Source organism: Peromyscus californicus, unplaced genomic scaffold (assembly GCF_007827085.1).
Source record: "Peromyscus californicus insignis strain IS unplaced genomic scaffold, ASM782708v3 Scaffold_17__1_contigs__length_78620276, whole genome shotgun sequence".
Lineage (NCBI taxonomy): Eukaryota > Metazoa > Chordata > Mammalia > Rodentia > Cricetidae > Peromyscus > Peromyscus californicus.
The window spans coordinates 42374425-42395652 of NW_026294469.1; the positions used below are offsets into that span (position 1 = coordinate 42374425).

Below are 21228 nucleotides of genomic sequence, written 5' to 3' on the forward strand. Positions count from 1 at the left end.
GAACATGTCTTGCACCCCACTCTTGCTGCTCTAACTGGGCAGCCTCCATGGCCTTTGACCTCCCAAGTGTGTGCTTTTACCTGACCAACAGGACATCTTAATACCTGCATTTACCAAAACCTACCTACAGCTGTGTACTTGTTCTAAACATGAAAAGGCGCAGCAACAAGTAGAACAGCCCCCACATAGTTAATTCCTAAATATTTACTAGCCCGGGCTGGCCTCGAACTCCCAGAGATCCACCTGCCTCTGCCTGCTGAGTCCCGGGATTAAAGGAGTGAGCAGCCATGCGGCACTCTTTCCTATTCTGTCCCTCTGCAGATGTACAAGGATGCACAGTGACGGCTCCACCTCTCCTTGTTTGAATTGGGATTGGAGTTCTCATGTCCCACATTCATTTAAATGTTTTTCTTTTGTTTTCTTGGGGGAGCTAGGACTTTATGCACGCTAGGCAACACCTCTTCCACTGAACTACACCCAGCACGATGATGTGCTTTTTACTGCCTCTAAAGCATACTTAATGAATTTACACAGTGGATACCCTCAGCAGCCCCCTACTCTTGGTTATGGAAGTTATTCAAAACTTGCCTCCTTTCCAGAATGAATACACACACGTTACTCTTTTTCTGAATGTAAGCAGTGCTTTGAGATAATCCATGAAAGTAAGACAATTATGTATTATTTTAGTCATAATTAGCATCTTCTGTATCACAGAACTGTATTATTTATTAAATAACCAAAAAAACATTCAAGGAAAGGAAAATTTTAGCAACTAAAAAATATAATATTGTCTAAAAACAAAACTTTAATAAACAGATCTCATATAATGAATGGCTCTTTAGTTAACCAAATCCCCATTTTTTTTTCCAGTTTTACTTTTTTTTTAAATGAATGAAGTAAAATGAAGTACTTGGGCCAGCAAGATGGCCCAGCAGGTACAGGCACTTGCTACCCAGTCTGATGACCTGAACTGAATCCCTGGAATCCAGAAGAAAACCAACTCCACAAAGTGGTCTTCTGACTCCCACGTGTATGCCACAGCATACACAAAGTAAAAGAAAAATGTTCAAGCAAAGCCCTACTATGTTGGAGAAAAAAAGCCTGAACACAACTGAAGTTCTCAGGTGAATCTAAAACGCTCTGTGTCCAAGGCAGAGCAATAAAAAATGGCTAGAGCAGCATTAAAACAGCTCCAACTACTAATGACTTGTTAAAATTCTTCTGTGACAACAGAGGAGAATGCTGAGTCTCGAGAATTTTTCTGTAACAAGAACGAAAGTAAAATGAACGTTCTTAGCCAGATAACTAATTCTCCAGGCACTGGTCCATCCCCACAGAGGGAGAAGGCATCTCACAAACCTTCCAGGCTCTGGATGTGACTCCAGGAAGTAAGAGTAAAGGGGAAATTTTTAGTGGTACTTTTAGATCTCAAATTTTTGCTGAATCTTACTTTTTCTCTCTACATTCTCACTAGGTTTTTATTTAAAGGAAATGTGGTAAATAATATTAATTTGAACCTCAACTTCTATTGTTAATTCAAAAAAGGTAATTTGACAAATTCCAATGATGAAAATATGAAAACATGTTTTCACTGCAGCAATAAAGTTCAAGTAAAAGAAACATTATTCTCATTTGCTTTCTGTTTCTATGATAAAACAATAACCCGGAGATACTTGAGGAGGGAAAGGTTTACTGGCTGACAGATCATAGTCTATCATGGAAGTCAGGGCAGGAACTGAAGAAAATACCATGGTGGAATGCTGCTTCCTGGACCTTTCTGTCTCATGCTCAGCTAGCTTTCTTATATACTCTAGGCCCATCATCTTAAGAGATGGTACCACTCACAGTGGGCTGGGCCCTCATATTAGTTAGCAATTATGACAATGCCACACAGATATGCCCCAGACCTATCTGGTCAAGACAATTCTTCATTTCAGAGTCCTTCTTCCAAGATGACTCTCGTTATGTTGACAAAAACTAACCAGAGCATTATTGTTACTCTTTTGTAGGTGCTGGTGACTGAACCCAGGGATTGGCACATGCCAGACAAGTGTTTTATCACTGCTATATCCCAAGCCCTTGGTGATAATATAATTTAAAAACTGTCACTGAGCGCTAGCATTTATATCATTCTCAGTCTTTAAATTTCAGGCAAATTTCAAAATATTTTTCAAGTGGAAAAAAAAAATCACAGCTGAGGAGTAGACTTGCTGCATTGTTTTTATCTAGAGGATATTAAAAACCTTATGTGAATTTGGACCTTTTCTGTTGTTGTTTTTTACAGTTAATTTCCTCAAAGTGCAATAAACCTGGTTATATAGCAACAACAAAAACATGACAGCATTCCTAATGAAAAGAACACAAAACAGAAACTCCAGATAATGAGATCAAACAGCAGAGCTTCCTAACTGAGACCAGCAGCAGAGCACCTGCTCAGTGTGCACAAAGCCCTGGACAAGACCCCAGCATCACAAATACAAGGAAAACCGACAGACAGCAAACAGCTCCTTTGAAATTATCCAATTAAGGGGCTGGAGAGACGGCCCAACTGTCAGAACTTGCTACTCCTGCAAGACCCAAGTTTGGTTCCTAGCACCCAGATCAGGTAGCTCACAAGGGCCTGTAACTCCAGAGCCAAGGAATCTGATGCCCTCTCTGGTCTCCACATGTGGTACACATACATGTATAATCAGGCCCACACACATACACAGAAAAAACTGTCAGGTTAGGGGCACTGAGATGGTTCAGAGAGGCTCTATACATAGGCCTGACAACCTGAGCTCAATCTCTGTATCTCTCAGGTGGCAGGAAAGAACAGGCACCCCAACCCCATCTCTCTCTCTCTCTCTCTCTCTCTCTCTCTCTCTCTCTCTCTCTCTCTCTCACACACACACACACACACACACACACACACACACACACACACACACACACACGCTCCCTTTCTCTCACAAAAATATAAATAAACACATAAAATTTGCAATGATCAGGCTAAGGCAGAAAGGATAAACACTTAGCAGTCTGAATACGAATCATGGTATTATAGCCACAAAAATTCTTATACTCTTCTAAGTAAATGGGCATCAAAAAGCTAACACGCAAACCACAATAAAGTCACCCGCACGTCAAAGAAAAACAGCCAGAAAGAGGTCACGAGGGCCTGAGGGTGTGGTTCTCAGCAGACTCCTCACAAGGAGGAGAGATAACGTGAGCCACTGCTGTGGGAGACTCACCCCTGTGCTGCCATGACAGGCACGCTCTCACTGTAAGTCTGCCGCCAACACTGTTCACCATTAGCACCCAAAAACCGGGTCTTTTCTGCAGACAAGATGTTAGAAAGCTGGATTCTTGCAATCCCAAGGAGTAAGTCTTTACTCATTTTATCCTTGTGCCATAATTCAACCAGCAGTGGGATCCTAAAAAGAGAAACCACGTCCACAATTATTCCTCTGAAGCACTGCTTTCCAAACGACATATAGTTAGATGTTTGCTACCTGGGAAGTTATTTAACACAATGGTTAAAAGCTCAGCTCCCCAGAGAACAAATATTTGTCTTTGTACCTCTAAGCAATAAAGAAAACTCTTCGAACATTGTTAAGTCTCATAAGTCATTATAGAATCTGGAGGGAACCTTCATTCTATAAGAACATGTAAATCTGGGCTATGATACTCTGAGGAAAGCAGATTTCATAGGCCTAATTTTCCTTGAAAAATCTATTTCCCATAACTAAAATGAAAATCAAGAAAATGTACTATGTTTGGTGGCTCATGAGCAAACCTAAATATTCTTACTCCCTTTGAGGCGCTCTCGTTCCTCAGATTACCTTAACACTCCAACACCTAGGCTGGGATTTACAATAAACCAGGTTAAGCCTTGCAACAGGACAGATGTTGCAGACATCAGAAAACTAATTTCGTGATTCTCAAGTGCAGGCGCTACTGTAGGTTTTGGTCTGTATAAATTCACACCCTGAAGGCATCTCATTTGCAAGAGTCTGTACGTTACCTTAGGAAAGTGTCTTGCAGCTGGTGAGGCATGGTTGCAAAATCAAATGCACAGTAAGACTGGGGAAGAAAAACTTCCATGTTTTTCCGAACTTCTACAGGAGGGTTAGTCATAATAGGAGCCGCACTACCAAAGAATGGGTAGGAGTACCTAAAACATAGGGAACACAAGTCTTATGGTACAGGCTACAGATGACATAGAAGGCCAGGTGTTTTTAAAAGTATACATTATGAGCAAATACAAGTTTTAAGATAAAACAGGAATACTGGACTGTGACTTGTTTCAAGCATTTCCTTTTTATCTTGGCATTCACAGGAACAAGCAAGTTCTGCCATACAGTAGGCACTCAAGAAATGCCTAATATACTGAATTATAGGCCTACTTTCCTTTATATAATAATGTCCTGTTATTTATGGGCTAAAAAGCCCTTAGGCCATTGGTTCTCAACCTTCCTAATGCTGTGACCCTTTTAACACAGTTCGTCATGTTGTGGTGACCCCTCAACCATAAAATTATTTCCATTGCGACTTCATAACTGTAATTTTGCTACTGTTATGAACTCCAATGCAAATATCTGATATGCAGGATATCTGATATGCGACTCCCATGAAAGAGGCCTTCAACCCACAGCGGGGTTGTGACCTACAGGTTGAAAACTGCTGCCCTTAGGCAATGCCAAAAAGACACAGTCATAGTACTCTGTCTTTGAACAGAGAATCAAGACAGATCAAATCTACAATATAGACACCACTTGAATAAAACACACAGTCTCTTCTTTTCATCATAGATACCATATGGGATTAAATATAAGAAGCCCAACTGCTTCAGAACTGACTCTGAACTTAACCACAACTTTACAGGTATCAGCCGGGTGGTGGTGGCGCACGCCTTTAATCCCAGCACTCAGGAGGCAGAGCCAGGTGGATCTCTGTGAGTTCAAGGCCAGCCTGGTTTACAAAGTGAGATCCAGGACAGGCATCAAAACTACACAGAGAAACCCTGTCTCGAAACCGGCCCCCCCCCCCAAAAAAAAATTACAGATATTGTAATGCTTGCTTAAATTTCATCCTGCTATTCTTTATTTCATCTTGTTATTCATATATGAAACTATAATCAAATTTAAACTCGACTAGTAAAAACTGCTTTTCCTACAAAAACTATATCCTGTATTATCACCCCAATCCTATATAATTACTGAGCCACTGAAGCAAGTTATCTGAAAGTTCATGGCCTACTATTTCAACTCCTATCATCCCACTACAGTATTTAGTAATTACAAGAAAAATATCCAAACAGACCTGCAGGTTCCACTTATTTTCAAATGCGAGTCTTACCTCACAAATTCTATTACACAGCTGCATATGTGGAGCATAATGATATAAACTTGTCAAACTGAACAAATTAAATGGTCACAACTCTAAAAAGTGCTTTCAATGAATCAACCACCAATCTAGCATCCGGTAACTCCATGTCGAGTACCATATACATCATGACCAAGTGTTTCCTGTTTAGAATATTATTTCTCTCTCTTTGCCAAATGAATTAGTATTCTCCTTCATGTATTGGCTCATTTCTAAATTTGTCATCCTTCTAAATTGATTAATTTCTGTTATGTACCCTAATGCCAGTGGGCAGTTAACCATTAAACAAATGGACCTGATAGCAAAATGCAAAACAGAAAAATTACTATTAGTGCTTTCTAAATGGGACTGTTAAAGGCTCCCTCTCACAGCATCTAACCTGAGGCTGTACCTATCTCCACACTCCTGGCCAGCACCCTCTCTGGGTGTACTAAGACATACTCTGCTGCAGCAGCAAAGATCCTAAGGCAACAAAGGGGATAAAAAGACAAAAACCAGTAAAGAAAACCTGCAAATAGTAATTCTATTTCTCAAATAGAGGAAACAAACCCTTTGAGAAAAGCTGCATTCGTGAGACAATCTTCTGCCAGTCTTCTGTGTCTCAGCATGCTTATCTTAGTAATAATCCCAAGCATTCTGTATGTCAACTGTAGAACTGAGCAGAGGTGGGAAGACTTTCATTCAATGAGCTCATGAACATACCCTGTCCTAGGTCTGCTTCTGTGCATCATTCATACCCAAGGATGGGAGATGCAGAAATAATTCTGAAGAGTCAAATGAAAAATCACACTCAAGTAGAACTTGATTTCTGCAGTTGAACTCAGGCATGCCTCCTGTATGCATTTAACCTATATCACAATCTGCAATGTCTACAAACACGCAGCCTTAAAATAGACTGTTGTATAAAGCCATTTAACTGATTATACGAAGTAATTCTTTCTACTGAATGGGACACATCTCATTTCAAGTTCATTAAGTATGGCTTTTATACTCACAGCTATAAGATGTAGGTGTTAGGAATACAGCATCCATTGCAATACAGTCTTACAAAAAATCAGATACAAAACCATGATTTTGACCTGTAGTGCCTCTCGTTCCAGAAAACAAGCAACCAAAATTACATCTTAAATGGCAGCATCAATAAATGATTATAAATGCCTATAACTATTACACCAGAATAGGTAAGTCTGTTAGTCCCCCATTCCCAGAGCCACTCTGGTTCAAATCTAGTCATTAGGATACTTTACTGCCTTTTAGGCCAATGGTTTCACAACAGTTACATTTTCTTTGGTAACATTTCTCTGCACCACCTTACAGACAAAGGCATTTTTCCAGAATAAAATCAAACCACACCTCAATATGCAATTGACTGGAAAACTAATTTCCAAGCCATGGATGCTTCTTAAGTCTATTGAAAAGCAAAAGTGATGTGATGTTGCTGGAACGGCGATCTTCTGTCCTGAGGTCACCACTTCTGACGCATTGGAGGGGGCCACTGGCTGCACCAGTGAAGCAGGTATGGAACTAATACCTAAAGTAAACATTGAAAAAAAATTAAAGCTGTCATCTTACATACCTTCAATCAAGAAGTTGACAGGTCTGCTTAGTGAACATATGAAATGAGTCTATCATGAGCATTTTAAAAAGTGGTTTGTTCTACACTGCCTAATTCCTATTCTAGAACTACATGAAAAATTTGGTGAGGCATGGTAGGACACTCCTGGAATTCCAACCTTAAGAGCTGAGGCAGGAGGATCACAAGTTTAAAGTTAACTTGGGCTACACAGTGGGAGCAAAGTTACTCTCACCACACACTGCAAAACCTCAAAACCAACAGACCTGAGGCAACAATGTCTAACCAAAACCTGTCAGGCAGTGACTTGATTCTAAGAGGCACCTGTGCACGGACGATCACTTGAAGAGCTAGACTTAAGATTACTGTCGATATAAATTAACACTTTTTATAAACTAATTGGATATTTGCATATATAAAATAGGTCAACAAAAGTTACATCTTAGAAAGACAAGAGGTATGTAGGCCAACCCTATTGTGGACCAGAGATGCTTAATGAGTGACCAAGTCATACACTCACTCAGTGATGGAGGTGAACTTGCTCTCCAGTCCTTTAACTCCTAGTCCACACTGCCTACGTACACCACTGGTAACAGCTGTAGAGCCTCAGCAGTAGATGGAACATCTTTGTGATGGGGCTGGAGAGACAGCTCAGTGATTAAGAGCACATAGTGCTTTTGCAGATCAAAGTTCGATTCCCAGTACCCACTGACAAGTGCCTGCAACTCTTGGAGGATGTGATACCTCTGACCTCTATGAGCACCTGCACTCATGTACAGACACATACACAAAACAACTACACATAATTAGAAATAAAATAAATCTAAACAAAGAAAACTAGATACATTCTCAAACTCTTACTAGAAAATCTACTATAAGAAGCCATTAATGGCTCTATTCGCTAAAATTTCAGTATAAAAAGTCTGTTTGAAAGATATATATTCTTTCATTTCTTTTGAACAGACTATTAACAATATAAAAGTAGAGATTTAGCAAACCCTTATTTAAAAGTTTAGTAGGCTGAAGTGACATTAAATTGGAAATTTTATAACCCCACACACTTTTGACTCCCAAATAAAGTTCTGCAGTTTTCATTAAGCTGTCCCTGAATTTTCTCAGATGTCTATGAAATCACTGCATCCCAACAGCGTCAGTACGTATGAACAGAACATCTCACCCTTCACATTTTGTTTTGGATCCTTGTCGTACTGTAGGCTCTCCACTTCACTTTCTGTTGCATCATCTTTGGTTGGCGGTGTCTGGTTTTGAGGTTGGACAGGGGACACACTTGGTGACTTTGCTCCAGTGAGTGTCTTCTCCTTTATGGGGGTTAAAACTCTCTTCTTTGAATGCTCAGGCTCATGTCCATTCTGGGTCTTTAATTCAATTAAAGACTAAAAACAATTTTTAAAAATAAAGTGTAATTTGCAAAATACTTTCCTTCATAATTAAGCAAAAAAAAACTTGGCGTTGCTTTTTAGCAAGTACATGCTTCCTTTCCCAGTCTGGACATTCCTAGTCTATTTTTCTTCATAATTTGCAAATTTCCTTAAAGCATCTAGGACCAGAAAAAGGAAGATGAACAGGAAGGAAACATAATATCCAGAGCTGAGTACCAAAATGCATCCTAATGGCTAAGAAGGGTTACTTGAGAAAAGAGGCCTGCCATGTGACCCTGAGAACAGTTATTCCCACCAAGACAGTGCAATGGTAGAAACCCAGATGTCGGGTGTGACGTCTTCCACTCCTTTGTCCATTCCCCCTCTGCCCTTCTCTCTACAGGTGCACACTTTTTAAACCCTCATTTCAATTTTCTTAGCTTTAGTTTGTAACCTACATATCAATTATCTGAAAGAACAAGATAGTTAGGTTGTTTGTACAGATAGACACAGTAAAGTGCATTCGGGTAAATTAAAAACAATAAAGAAAGGAATGGCCAAGGAGAGAACAGAACTAATGCATCAAGGACCATGCTTTAGCTGAGGCTGTGTCCAGCAAAAAAGCACTACTGCAGACTCCAACCCACACCTCCTCCCTCGCCAGCTGCCTTGTGGCACAGTAAAGAGCTACAAGCTGGGAACAGGAAGACATGGTTTCCACTACAGAAGTCTGTCCCTAAGGCCAAGGCCCTAGGTACAGTCACTAACTGAAAAGTTTATTCAGAAATAAGGTACGTAAAATGCAGGGCCCCAGTGAAGAAGAATAAAATACATGTATGCCAAGGAATTCTACCAAGGTTCAACTTCTGTAACCCTGAGTGACATTGGGGAAAATGATAAATGAACGCAGAGTCACCACCTGCCTGGGAATCGATGCCTTCTCTCTGCAGAGCCACTGACACTCCCACGGTGGGGGCCAGCTCCAGAGGGACAGGGGCCAGCTTCTGCTTGGCTCGGTTGGGAGGATCAAGGGTGAAAGCACCCTCAACTGTGACCGGATGCTGGTTAATTTCTGTACTGCCCTTCTTCAGCAATCCATTTAAAGGGATTTCTGTGCTGCCAAGTGACTGGTCTCCACAGCAGAGATGGATCTAATGTGAAGGAAAAATCAAAACAGGGCTTTACATCCCCCTTTTCCCTTAATACCATCAACTTGAAAACAGGCCACAGAATGCAGGGACGAAGTGGGCTAACTCACTGACCTTCACCAAATGCCTTCTCAAGTGACTGTTAACACTGGGTACTGGTAACTCAGTCACTCAGTAGCCTTTTCACTTCTTCAATCACCAAGGAATAGTCAGGTGTTATCAGCCATGTTTATGCTCATTAGTGAGCTGTGCTTACTCTAATTTTACTATATACTTTGAATATACAAATTATGTAATAAATGGGTATAAACTTAATAGGAATCAAATACCTCAAGCATTTTCTTCCATCGTCACCTTAATTAAGCAGAGTTCTTAAAAAAGTGTCAGTGGTTCAACAAGTTTGGGCATTTTAAACCACAAATAAAACTCATCAAACATATTGAGGGTTCCTTTTTCTTTTCATCTTGCTTTCGCATTTGTTTATGAAACAGAATGTTAAACAGTAAAAGGTGACAGAAAACCACGGGACGGAAGACTACGCTAGCCAATGACAACCAAGCGAGAGTTCGACGTCCCCACCCCTTACAGACACCACACCCACACCTCTAACTATTGTTTACGATGTTCAAGCCTTGGAGATTGCACACTGGAGAACAATCGCTATCTTACTTTCCTTCTATATTAATAGTGACAGAATGAAGAGACGTATGATAACTCTTTGAGGCAGTGTCTCTCTATACATACAAAGCTGGCCTTGAACTATACTCCTCTTGCTTCTGGCTCCTGAGTGCCGGTACTACAGATGTATGCAACCAGAACTGGCCTATAGCTCAGGCTTAATGTTAGTGGGTGTAACTTCTTTTGTGAAACTTCTAGTTTTTAGTGTGTGTGTGTGTGTGTGTGTGTGTGTGTGTGTGTGTACACAAGGGGGTAGAAGCATACCTTTGTGTGGGTACACAAGTCCAACAGTCAGAAGAGAGCATCAAGTATCCACTTTCATCACTTCCCACCATATTCTTTTGAAACAAGGTCTCTCCTTGAACCTGGAGCTCATGTTTTTGGTGAGGCTAGCAGCCAGCAGGCCCTGGTGATCAGTCTGTCTCCGCCCCCAAGGTGCAAGATTACAGGGTGTGAAACCACCTGCCACGTATTATATGGGAGCTGAGACCCAAATGTGGGTCCTCATGGTTGTGTGGCAAAGCAAATGCTTCTTACCACAAGCCATGTCTCCAGCCCTAGGCTAGCGTCTTCAGAAGACTAGAAGTAAAGTCACTACTAAACTACTATGGAGCCTTAATGGTGCTGAGTGAAGTATTTTTTAAACTTTTATTTATCGTGGGTGTGTCCGCACACCCATGTGCAATACCTATGTGGGACTGAGTGTTGAAGTCAGGGGGCAGTTCTGTGGAGTCACTTCCCCCCTTCTACCGTCATGTGGTTCTGGAGATTGAACTGGCTGCCAGGCTTTAGAGGCGATGCCTTTCCCACCGAGCAATCTCACCAGCTCTTATGCACAACGTTTTTCAGGCTAGAACAAAACATTCACTTTTAAATTTAATTTTATATTCTAAATTATGTGTATACGAGTGTGTGTATATGTGTGTGGTTATGCACGCACGTGAGCCCAGCATCTAGAAGAAGACATGGGATCTCCTGGAGTTGGAGTTACAGGCAGCCGTGAGCCGCCTGACATCAGAGAACTCTAGTCCTTGGTGAGGGCAGTATACACTCTTAACCACTGAGCTGTCTCCAGCTCCTAAAGTATCTCCCTAACTTTAATGTGCATGAGAAGCTGGTAAGTCAATACTCTTGGTAAGAATATGACTCAGAATAAAACTGAAAGTGCTTCTTCTCAAAAGTTAATATTTGATAGTCTCTAGTTTTCTAAAATCTTGGGTTTAGCAGAACCACCTTTAAGGGTTAGTACCTCTCACATTTAATGCCTCTTCTCATGAGCCACTCAAAATGCAGTCTAACAACTGAGACTGCTTTATGAATGCTATATAACTATCATGTCTCATTACCCTACTTACCTGTTAGATCCATAAAATATAGCAGAATGACTTCTACTGGTCTCAAGCTCTGTATTTACACAGAATCCAACTGAAATGTATTTACAAAAAAATACTTGTGGGCAGATTTTATAGAATGTAAATTCTGCCACCAAGAATCAATCCGTGTACTGGCAGCTACCACCTACACTAGTAATACAACACCTTGCCTGTAGACACAGGATCAACTAGCTTTAAGGACTACCTCTTACTATGTAACGCCAATAACCAATCTATCTCTTTTCTTAGTGACTGGGTGGTAATGTGTTAACTCCAAAAATTCTGAAGCAACTGTGATTCCAATGACTTCACGACTTAAATACCTAAAAAATTAAAAAGGCAAGACCATCTCTAGTACTGAAACACAATACAGGTTGCAGCTAAACTCAACTTTATGTCTCCAGTAGAGAACAATGTGCTGGTATTACTTACCTGCAGTTTAGAATGGAAAGCCAGGTACACACGCAGAACCTCCACACTGCTACGTATGCGAACAGACGCTCTCTCGGGCTCAAAGTTTGGGTTGATCAAATCATTGAAAGGCTCATTTGTAACATCATTTCCCAGTAGAGAATAGTAAAAGAAAAACTCGGGCTGCCTTTCTGGAAGCTTCATGGTACAGGGAATTAACTAAACATGTAAAGAAAAAAAAAATTAGAATCTAAGGCACTCCACATGTGTCTGTTGCAAGTTAAAATCTTCCTAGAACATTCATTACTTTCAAGTCTTAAAATTAACCATACAGAATTTTTTTTTTTTTTTTTTTTTCGAGACAGGGTTTCTCTGTGTAGTTTTGGTGCCTGTCCTGGAACTCGCTCTGTAGCCCAGGCTGGCCTCGAACTCACAGAGATCTTCCTGCCTCTGCCTCCCAAGTGCTGGGATTAAAGGCATGTGCCACTACCGCCCGGCCCCACACAGAATTTTTAAATCTCTGCCAAGTTACCTTTTTTCCTTCTTTCTATCTGGTTAGCGGTTTCTTTTGGTGGTGCTGCTAGGAGCCAAACTGAAAGTCTTACAAATGCTAGGCAAATGCTCTACAGTTGAGCTACATCCCCAGGTTTGGTACTTTGTGAGATATGGTCTCATTATGTAGTGCTAGTCTAAAACTCATAATCCTCCTGCCTTAGCTTCCTGAGTGGTGGGATTTAGGCATGTCCATACGGCTTACTTCTCTACTTGCTCCTAAATAACTAATTTCGTTAATTTTTAAACGATTTCTTTATTTTCACTTTATGTGAGTGTTTTACCTGCATGTATGTAACGTACCATTTGTAGTCAATGCCCAGGGAGGCAATGGATTCCCTGGACTGGAATTATAGGCAGTTGTGAGCCTCCTTAACAACTGACCCACTTCTCCAGCCCCTAATATTTTGGGAAGACGGGCAAGCAGAGTCTCACTATGCAGTGCTGGCTGGTCTGAAACTTGCTATGTAGACCAGGCTGGCCTTAAACTCTAGAGATGTGCCTGGCCCTGCCTCCCTACTGTTAGGATTAAAGACAAGTGCCACCACACCCAGTTACCTAACTCAGTTAAATTTTTTAAATGCACAAAGAAGTTGTGATGCAAGCCTATAATTCCAGTCCTTAGGTGGTGAAGGCAGGAGGATCAAGAGTTCAAGGACATGCTCAACTGTACACTGAGTTTGAGGCCATCCTGGGCTACAAGAGACACTAAATAATCGATTAACTAATTTAACAAAAGAAAAGTCCAAAGAGACCAAAGACTTTGTTGTTTGGAGGCTCTCACTTCATTCAACATGAATTTGTGAAAGTTTTTTTTGGAAGGAACCAAGTATTTTAAATTAAGCTTCTCTTATATACTTTTTATCTGATCCTTATTCTACCAAAAGGCTCCACTTTATAAATAAGAAAATGTTAAAAGTCTTAATCCAAGCTACTTAACAGATTAGCATCTTAGTTCACACCTTTTATCTAAAAACAAAACAAGCTAACAAACAAAAATCAGCTTTAAGACCACAGCATTAGTGGCTAAATAATATACTAGGAATGTCACTTCTCAGCTGCTAGCTTTGTGAGAATCTATGCCTAAAAGATGGTTATTTTTGTTTATAAGTGAAAACATCATCTTTTTTTGTGTTTTATTTTAATTTTCTGGGTCAAGGTTGAAGGGATCAGTATCAGCTCCAGATACCCAAAACCAAGTTCTCAGCACAAAGGAGATTTATTTGCCCCAGAGAGACAAAGGGCAGGGAATAAGAGACAAAGGAGAGAGAGGATGAGGGAGAAGGGGAAGGGGACAAGGGAGGGGGCAGCGGTATTTGTCCTTGAGGGACGGACAAAGGGCTGCCTCTGCATAGAGAGGAGACAGACACAGCACAGAGGCAGATGGCAGTTTATAAAAGTAAAGGGGGAAACCCTGTGTTAGGATGAGGGGTTGAATTTTAACCTGGCATGTTAATTAGGTGAGCCAAGGGGGACTTTTGATTCAATACTTTGGTAGCTGGACCTTGGTTATCAGCCTCAGGAGGAGGAAGTGGCCAAATAAGGAAATGGACCTTGGAGACTAGCTTTAGGAATGTAATCTAATGGTTTTTAGCAAGGCAGAGGGAATGGGGGAGAAGAGCAAGGCTTGCTGGGGTCATGTTTGCCATGCTTCAGCTGCCTAGAGTCCCTTCAAGGTTCTCATGTAGCCCAGGCTGGTCTCAACTTAGCTATAGCCAAGGCTGGCCTCAAACGGATTCTTCTGCCTCAGCCTCTCAAGTGCTGGGATCACAGGAATGAGCCAGCACACTGAGCAAGCTATGAAACACTTTCTAACAGATTCTGAAGTTCACTAAGACACTACTAAGCATTAAGCTATGAACATTCAAGTCTCAACAGGAAATGTCTTAAATACAGTCAGATACGGATCACAGAGGATAATTACACACTGCCATGAAATGAAATTTAAGTAAAATGTATTAGGCTAAAAAAGTTATAATATAGGGCTAGAGAGATGGCTCACTAATTTAGAGCACTTGTTGCTTTTCAGAGGACCTGGGTTCAATTCCCAGCACCCACATGATGGCTCACCATTATCCATAACTCCAATTCCAGGGAATCTGAAGCCCTATTCTGGCCTCTGTAGGTAGCAAGCACATAAACGGTACACAGACATGCATGCAGGAAAAACACCCTTTTGTATAAAATAAATAAACCTAATAAAAATTTTTCAAGGTTATAATATAGTTCATACTTTAAAAAAAATCTAAAAATGACAGTCACTTATAACAACACAGCATTGGACATAGAACATCCTATAAATGTACACTGATTATTTTAGCCTATATTTTAATATAATTTATGTTTAGGAATTTTATTTTTTTTGATGTATATAGTGTTCTGCCTACATGTATGCCTTATAAGTTATGTTTAATTGAGAAGATTTTAGTCACATGAACTGAGATATATAACTATAAAGAACACAAATTCTGGAGGCAGACTCTAATACCCACATCTCAGTCTAGCTCTGAAACCTTGAGAAAATGACTAGTAATGTGGAGAGGCTAACATGCCATGCCAGTGCCTATGGGAGCTGGCCGACAGTAAGAATGGACAACAGGGACTGCTCTTAACAATGACCACCTCAAAGGAGTTTAGTTAGGTAAAGACGAAAAAGGATGATAAAAATGTATTACGGCGGCTTTTATATATTTCATAGCACATTTAATTTCCAAGTGATTCCTACTACGGGCAGAGAATTTTTTAGAAATTCATTAGCATCCTAGAATTTACAGACACTGAGGTTTGTTCAAAGCTTTCAAGACTTTAAAAAGGAAGATTAGCCATCCAGCACTGAAGGACCCTCTCTGGCCCGTGGACTCTTGTAGGAACCCTGCTCAGCATTGTCTGGCCTCTGCAAAGAGATGCTTGTTTGTCTAGATGCAAAATGTAAGCAGGGAGCAGTCACAACCACCTTTTTCCTGTCCCAGGTACAGAAAAATCACCAATCTGCTTCCTACCACCATACCTGCCATCCGCTCTCATGGCTCCCTGCCACGATCGCCTCTTACCCGTCTGGAACTCAAATACTTATTTATCCCAAATAAACCTTCTCTTCTGTGAGGTGCCTTGCTCACAGTTTTATACAGAATAGAAAATAACTAAGGATAGGGTAGGAGAAGCTGAAGAAAATAGACCAGTTTTTATGCTGTTCACTATGCTGAGTGTAACGAAGTCCTCGGACTGACACAGAACATTCTATCTTCTGCTAGCACCCTCAACAATAGGTTAATGTCTGTAAACATATAAACAAAGTCAAATATAGTCCCCGCCCTATATGTTCTTGACATTGCTAATTTCTTCAAAAAGTTATTGTTCAAAAAAGCAAATGTAGTCCCTTTCATTCATCCTTACAATACCACGTGCACAAACACTGTTTACTGATGGTCCGTCTCTGTAATCCTGAAATTAACTTCTTCTGTTGTTGCCAAGATATAGAAATTACAGTAAAAAATGTTTACTAGCATGAAAACATTTTAAAGGTTTTTGTACTTATTTTTAAACGTGTATGGGAAGTGTGAGTCTGTGTGGGTATGTGCATGTGACTACAACTGCTCAGATTTCACAACTGCTCACATGATTTCAAACTCTTGATGAAGTCATTTATCTGAGGGAATACCTTACCTGTTCCAACTGGGTGGCAAATGCTATGGTGACTGACAGAATAAAGGGGTCAGTACAATGCTCTGCCGGACCAATCTGATGGTAGCCTCCCTCCTCATTCAACACTGCAACAATGTCCTTCGGGTCAACTCCAGACAGGCTAGCAGGAACTTCACAGACGAAAAACAAAATCGCATTAGACTGTAATTTCCCATAAATGATTTTATTATTTTTAGATAGGATCTTGCTATATAGTCCAGTTTGGTTGAAATTTTACTGTTATCCAATCTGGCCTGGAACTTATCATGGTGGCCTTGAATTCACAATCATTCTGTTTCAACCTCTTGTGTGCTAGGACTACAGGTTCATCTCACAATGCCTGGCCCATCATAAACATTTAAAAGCTTGTTACATTTATTTAATTAAGAAATTAGCCATTTTCATGGACACAGTATCTCAAAAGGCTTCTTCTAATTTCTTCTAGGTAGCTTTAACTTTATTTTTCTGTACATAAAAACAATATTCTGAAGTGAAGTATTTTTAAAATCACTTAACAGGCCACACAGAAAAGGAATGTAATACACGTTTCTTTATGAACCTATGTACTCTGGCGTGACTGTGCTCTGGAATATGCTAGACTTGGCTGAGAGAGAGGTAGACAAACAGAGACCAGGGGACTATAAGACATGTTCCAGACAGAGGGCAGTATGCAACAGAGCCAGGAGCAAGGGCCAGCTAACAGAACCAGAGGAATGAAGACTGAGGAAGCCTCATGAAGCAGTCTTATAATCCTAGAAACAGAGGGAGCAAAAGGTCCTCCTGCCTGAGCCAGAGCTAGTTTAAAGTCAGCCTGGACAACCTAGACACTGTTTCAAAACCAAGACCACAAAACGAGGGCTGGCGACCCAGCTCACCGGGACACCTGCCGAGCATGTCTGAGACCGGTGTTCAGTGTCCACTAGTAAATACAAGGACAGAGAACTGAGAGAGGAGTGACAGATCATGAGTGAGGGCTACAGGAAGAGCTGAGCCTGGAGACACAAGGACAGGCCTCAGCACAATGAGTTTTCTCCCATGATTTTTATGGTTTTGTTTTCTAAGAGTATGGGAAAACCATCAAAAACTTGTGAGAAGAGACCACACAGTCAAATGAACGTCAGTGTGAAAAGATCAGATAGGGCTGAGAGTTTTCAAAGTGGTTAACAAAGGAAAAGAACAGGACATACACAACGAAAACTAGATTAACAGTGCTGGGGGAATGCAGGAAGTGGGCACTCTTAGTGGCTCACTAGCATAAACTACAGGTGGGGATGTCTCAGGGCTTATGAAAATCTACGGACTCAGGCCATCAGCAAGCAGGCCCTCTCCTCTAGGGGTCCACCCCAAAGGAATATTTACTGTAGCACTGGCTGAGAACAGTCTACAGTGAAGAGCATGGACACATAACCAAAGGCTGAAGCCCCAATCCCAGGGTCACACAGTTGTATCAGAAAACTGTATGTTCCTCGGTCTCCATTTCCCTTCCACAGAGCTTCTATGTGGTTGTTGAAGACCAGATGAAACTCGGAAAGCAGAGCACTGAGCACGGTACTGGACACATGACTCACTTTACCCAGGTAGCCACTGTGAGGTAAGGTCAACAGAGCTCAGGAGTTAAAAATAGTATCTATCACAGGCTCCTCCAGCTGGGCACTGTGGCTGATGCTATAACCCCAACAGTCAGACATTGAAGCAGAAGAATTGCTATAAATTTGTGGCCAACATGATCTACATGGTGAGTACTACACGGCAAGACTATCTCAAAACAACAAAAGAAAAATAAACAGAAAGCACAAGGTTTCTTACGACCAAGGAGACAAGCTCTAAGTTTGGAAATAAAGAAAAATAAGGATAAATCTTGTGACACAGAAAGGAATTAAAAGTGTCGATATGAATACATAGTATGCAATATTAAAAACATGGATAAATATAAACAAGTAGGTGTATATATGCTATAGTTCATGTGTGTCTCTTCCAAAATTCAGGAGCTGAAACTTAATGGCGACTGTGATGATATATTAAGATCAGAGTATCAGGCTGAAGAAACAGCTCGTTGGTTAAGAACACTGGCTGAGCCGGGCGGTGGTGGCACACACCTTTAATCCCAGCACTTGGGAGGCAAAGCCAGGTAGATTTCTGTGAGTTCGAGGCCAGCCTGGTCTACAGAGCGAGATCCAGGACAGGCACCAAAACAACACAGAGAAACCCTGTCTCGAAAAAAACAAAAACAAAAATAAAAAAAAAAGAACACTGGCTGTTCTTGCAGAGGACCTGGGTTCAGCTCCTAGCAGCCACATCATGACTGTCTGTAACTCTACTTCCGGGGATCCAATGCCCTCTTCTGAAAACTGAGGACACTACACACACATACAGGCAAGCATTCACACACATGCATGTAGGCAAACGCTCCCACACATGCATGCAGGCAAACACTCACACACATGCATGCAGGCAAACACTCACACGCATGCATACAGGCAAACACTCACACACATGCATACAGGCAAACACTCACACACATGCATACAGGCAAACACTCACACACATGCATACAGGCAAACACTCACACACATGCATGCGGGCAAACACTCACACACATGCACGCAGGCAAACGCTCACACACATGCACGCAGGCAAATGCTCACACACATGCATACAGGCAAACACACGCACGCATGCATGCAAACACACACATTCATTCATGCAAACACACACATGCATGCAAACACACACACATGCATGCAAACACACACATGCATGCAGGCAAACACTCACACATTCATACAGGCAAACGCTCACACACATGCATGCAGGCAAACACTCACACATTCATACAGGCAAACACTCACACACATGCATGCAGGCAAACACTCACACATTCATACAGGCAAACACTCACACACATGCATGCAGGCAAACACTCACACACATGCATACAGGCAAACACACACACATGCATACAGGCAAACACTCACACACATGCATGCAGGCAAACGCTCACATGCAGGCAAGCGCTCACACACATGCATGCAGGCAAACACTCACACACATGCATGCAGGCAAACACTCACACATGCATGCAGGCAAACACTCACACACATGCATGCAGGCAAGCACTCACACACATGCATGCAGGCAAACACTCACACACATGCATGCAGGCAAACACTCACACACATGCATGCAGGCAAGCACTCACACACATACATGCAGGCAAACACACACAGAGGGAAAAAAGCAGATGAGATGGAGAAGTCATACAGCTCCTTCAAGAACGGGACTAGCTGTGCTCATAAAGGGGCTTGACAGAGGGCACGCATTTCTTGCCTGTGGCTTTCTGTCATATGAAGAACATCAATAAGACCCCCATCAGATGCTGGTGTCCTCAGGCTTCCAAGCCTCCAGAACTGTGAGAAATTACCCAGTCCATATTCTGTTACAGCAGCACAGACTAAGACTATTTATGTATTTAAACATATGCATGTATGTGTATGTAAATACATGTACACATATTACATAACTTGGTACACAAAATAACAACAAAATAGGAATCAGCATGCCTAACCCCTGGGCTTTTACCTTTGAACAATTTTTAGTAAAAGGAAGTGGCGAGCCTTAGAGAAATGACTGAACTGAGAGCTGAAACAGACAATATAAGATAAAACCAGAATATCTTCCTGTGCCAGAAAAGATGATTCCAACAGTATGACATGAGAGGCAGAGCCACACAGACAGCAAGAAAGATCAGTAGCTGTCTTCACACATCTTCTGTACTGTATCACAATAGTTGAGACTAGTTAAGTCATAAAGAAAATTTCTTACAGTTCTCACAGCAGGGAAGCCATGAGGAGCCCTTTTATTCGAGACAGGGTTTCTCTGTGTAGTTCTGGTGCCTGTCCTGGAACTTGCTCTGTAGACCAGGCTGGCCTTGAACTCACAGAGATCCACCTGTCTCTGCCTCCTGAGTGCTGGGATTAAAGGCGTGTGCCACCACTGCCCAGCTGAGGAGCCTTTTTTCAGTAAGATCTTTATTAATGGGGATTCCTAAGGTGTGCAGGGCATGGCACTGGGAGGAAGTTCATGACAGCAAAAGGGATTTCAGAGACAGCCCCACGTTAATTCTCACCAACCCACTCCCCTGGTAACACAGGAATCCATTAGTCCATGAACAGAATTAGTCCGTTTATAAAGGTGGAGCCCCGCAGCCCAGTCAGTCTTCAGAGGTCCCAACTCCAAATTCCATCGGGACTTTGGAGATGAAGTGTCCATCACATGAGTTCTCTGGACGTAACTCAACTACAACCAGGGACCCGAGGGCAGGGAACGTTGACCAGGCAGAGCACAAAGGATACCAATAACAGTGAATCTCTTCTGAGTGCAATGACATGGGGTATGTATGTGGCATCACCCGACTCAAACCCACTGACTCAGCATGCAGTTACTAAAACCTAAAGAATAGACAGCGCCAAAAGTGAAATCCAGACCGGAGAGATGGCTCAGCAGTTAAGAGCACTGGCTGCTCCTGAAGAGGACAGGGTTCAGTGCCCAGCACCCACATGGCCACTCACGACTATCTCTAACTCCAGTTCCAGGGGACCTAACACCTTCTAACCTCCACTAGCACCAGGGGCACACGGAATATGCAAACACACACACACACACACACACACACAGAATCTAATCAAACTGGACTTCTGGTGAGAATGTCATCAATGACATTTCAACAGTTGCACCCACACTGGGGTACTGAGCTGCAATGGACGAGTTACCCTGTCAGTACACACAGAGGGTATAGGGAACGTTCCGCACTCTCCAATTTCACTAAGATGTTAAAAGTGCTCTGTAAGTGTGGCCGGTGTGCTGGTGCATGTCTCTAATCTCAGCCCCCAGGAGGCAAGGGCAGAGGCAAAGACAGGCAGATCTCAGTGGCTTTGAGGCCAGCCTGGTCTACATAGCAAGTTCCATCCAGCCAGGGCTACACAGTGAGATTCTGATGATAGATAGATAGATAGATAGATAGATAGATAGATAGATAGATAGATAGAGAGATAGATAGGCACATACAT

At 41.7% G+C, this 21228-nt stretch overlaps 1 protein-coding gene across 1 annotated transcript in view; it reads right to left on the reverse strand.

The window, feature by feature from the left end:
- Window positions 1-21228, reverse strand: part of Cep120 (centrosomal protein 120) — a 69502-nt gene that overhangs the window by 39027 nt on the left and 9247 nt on the right. The window contains exons 6-12 of the mRNA XM_052742195.1: window positions 16145-16293; window positions 11951-12148; window positions 9243-9470; window positions 8118-8334; window positions 6721-6898; window positions 4007-4156; window positions 3234-3416 (exon numbers count right to left, since the gene is read on the reverse strand). Coding sequence (XP_052598155.1) covers window positions 3234-3416; window positions 4007-4156; window positions 6721-6898; window positions 8118-8334; window positions 9243-9470; window positions 11951-12148; window positions 16145-16293 — 1303 coding nt within the window. The remainder of the gene's footprint in view (window positions 1-3233; window positions 3417-4006; window positions 4157-6720; window positions 6899-8117; window positions 8335-9242; window positions 9471-11950; window positions 12149-16144; window positions 16294-21228) is intronic.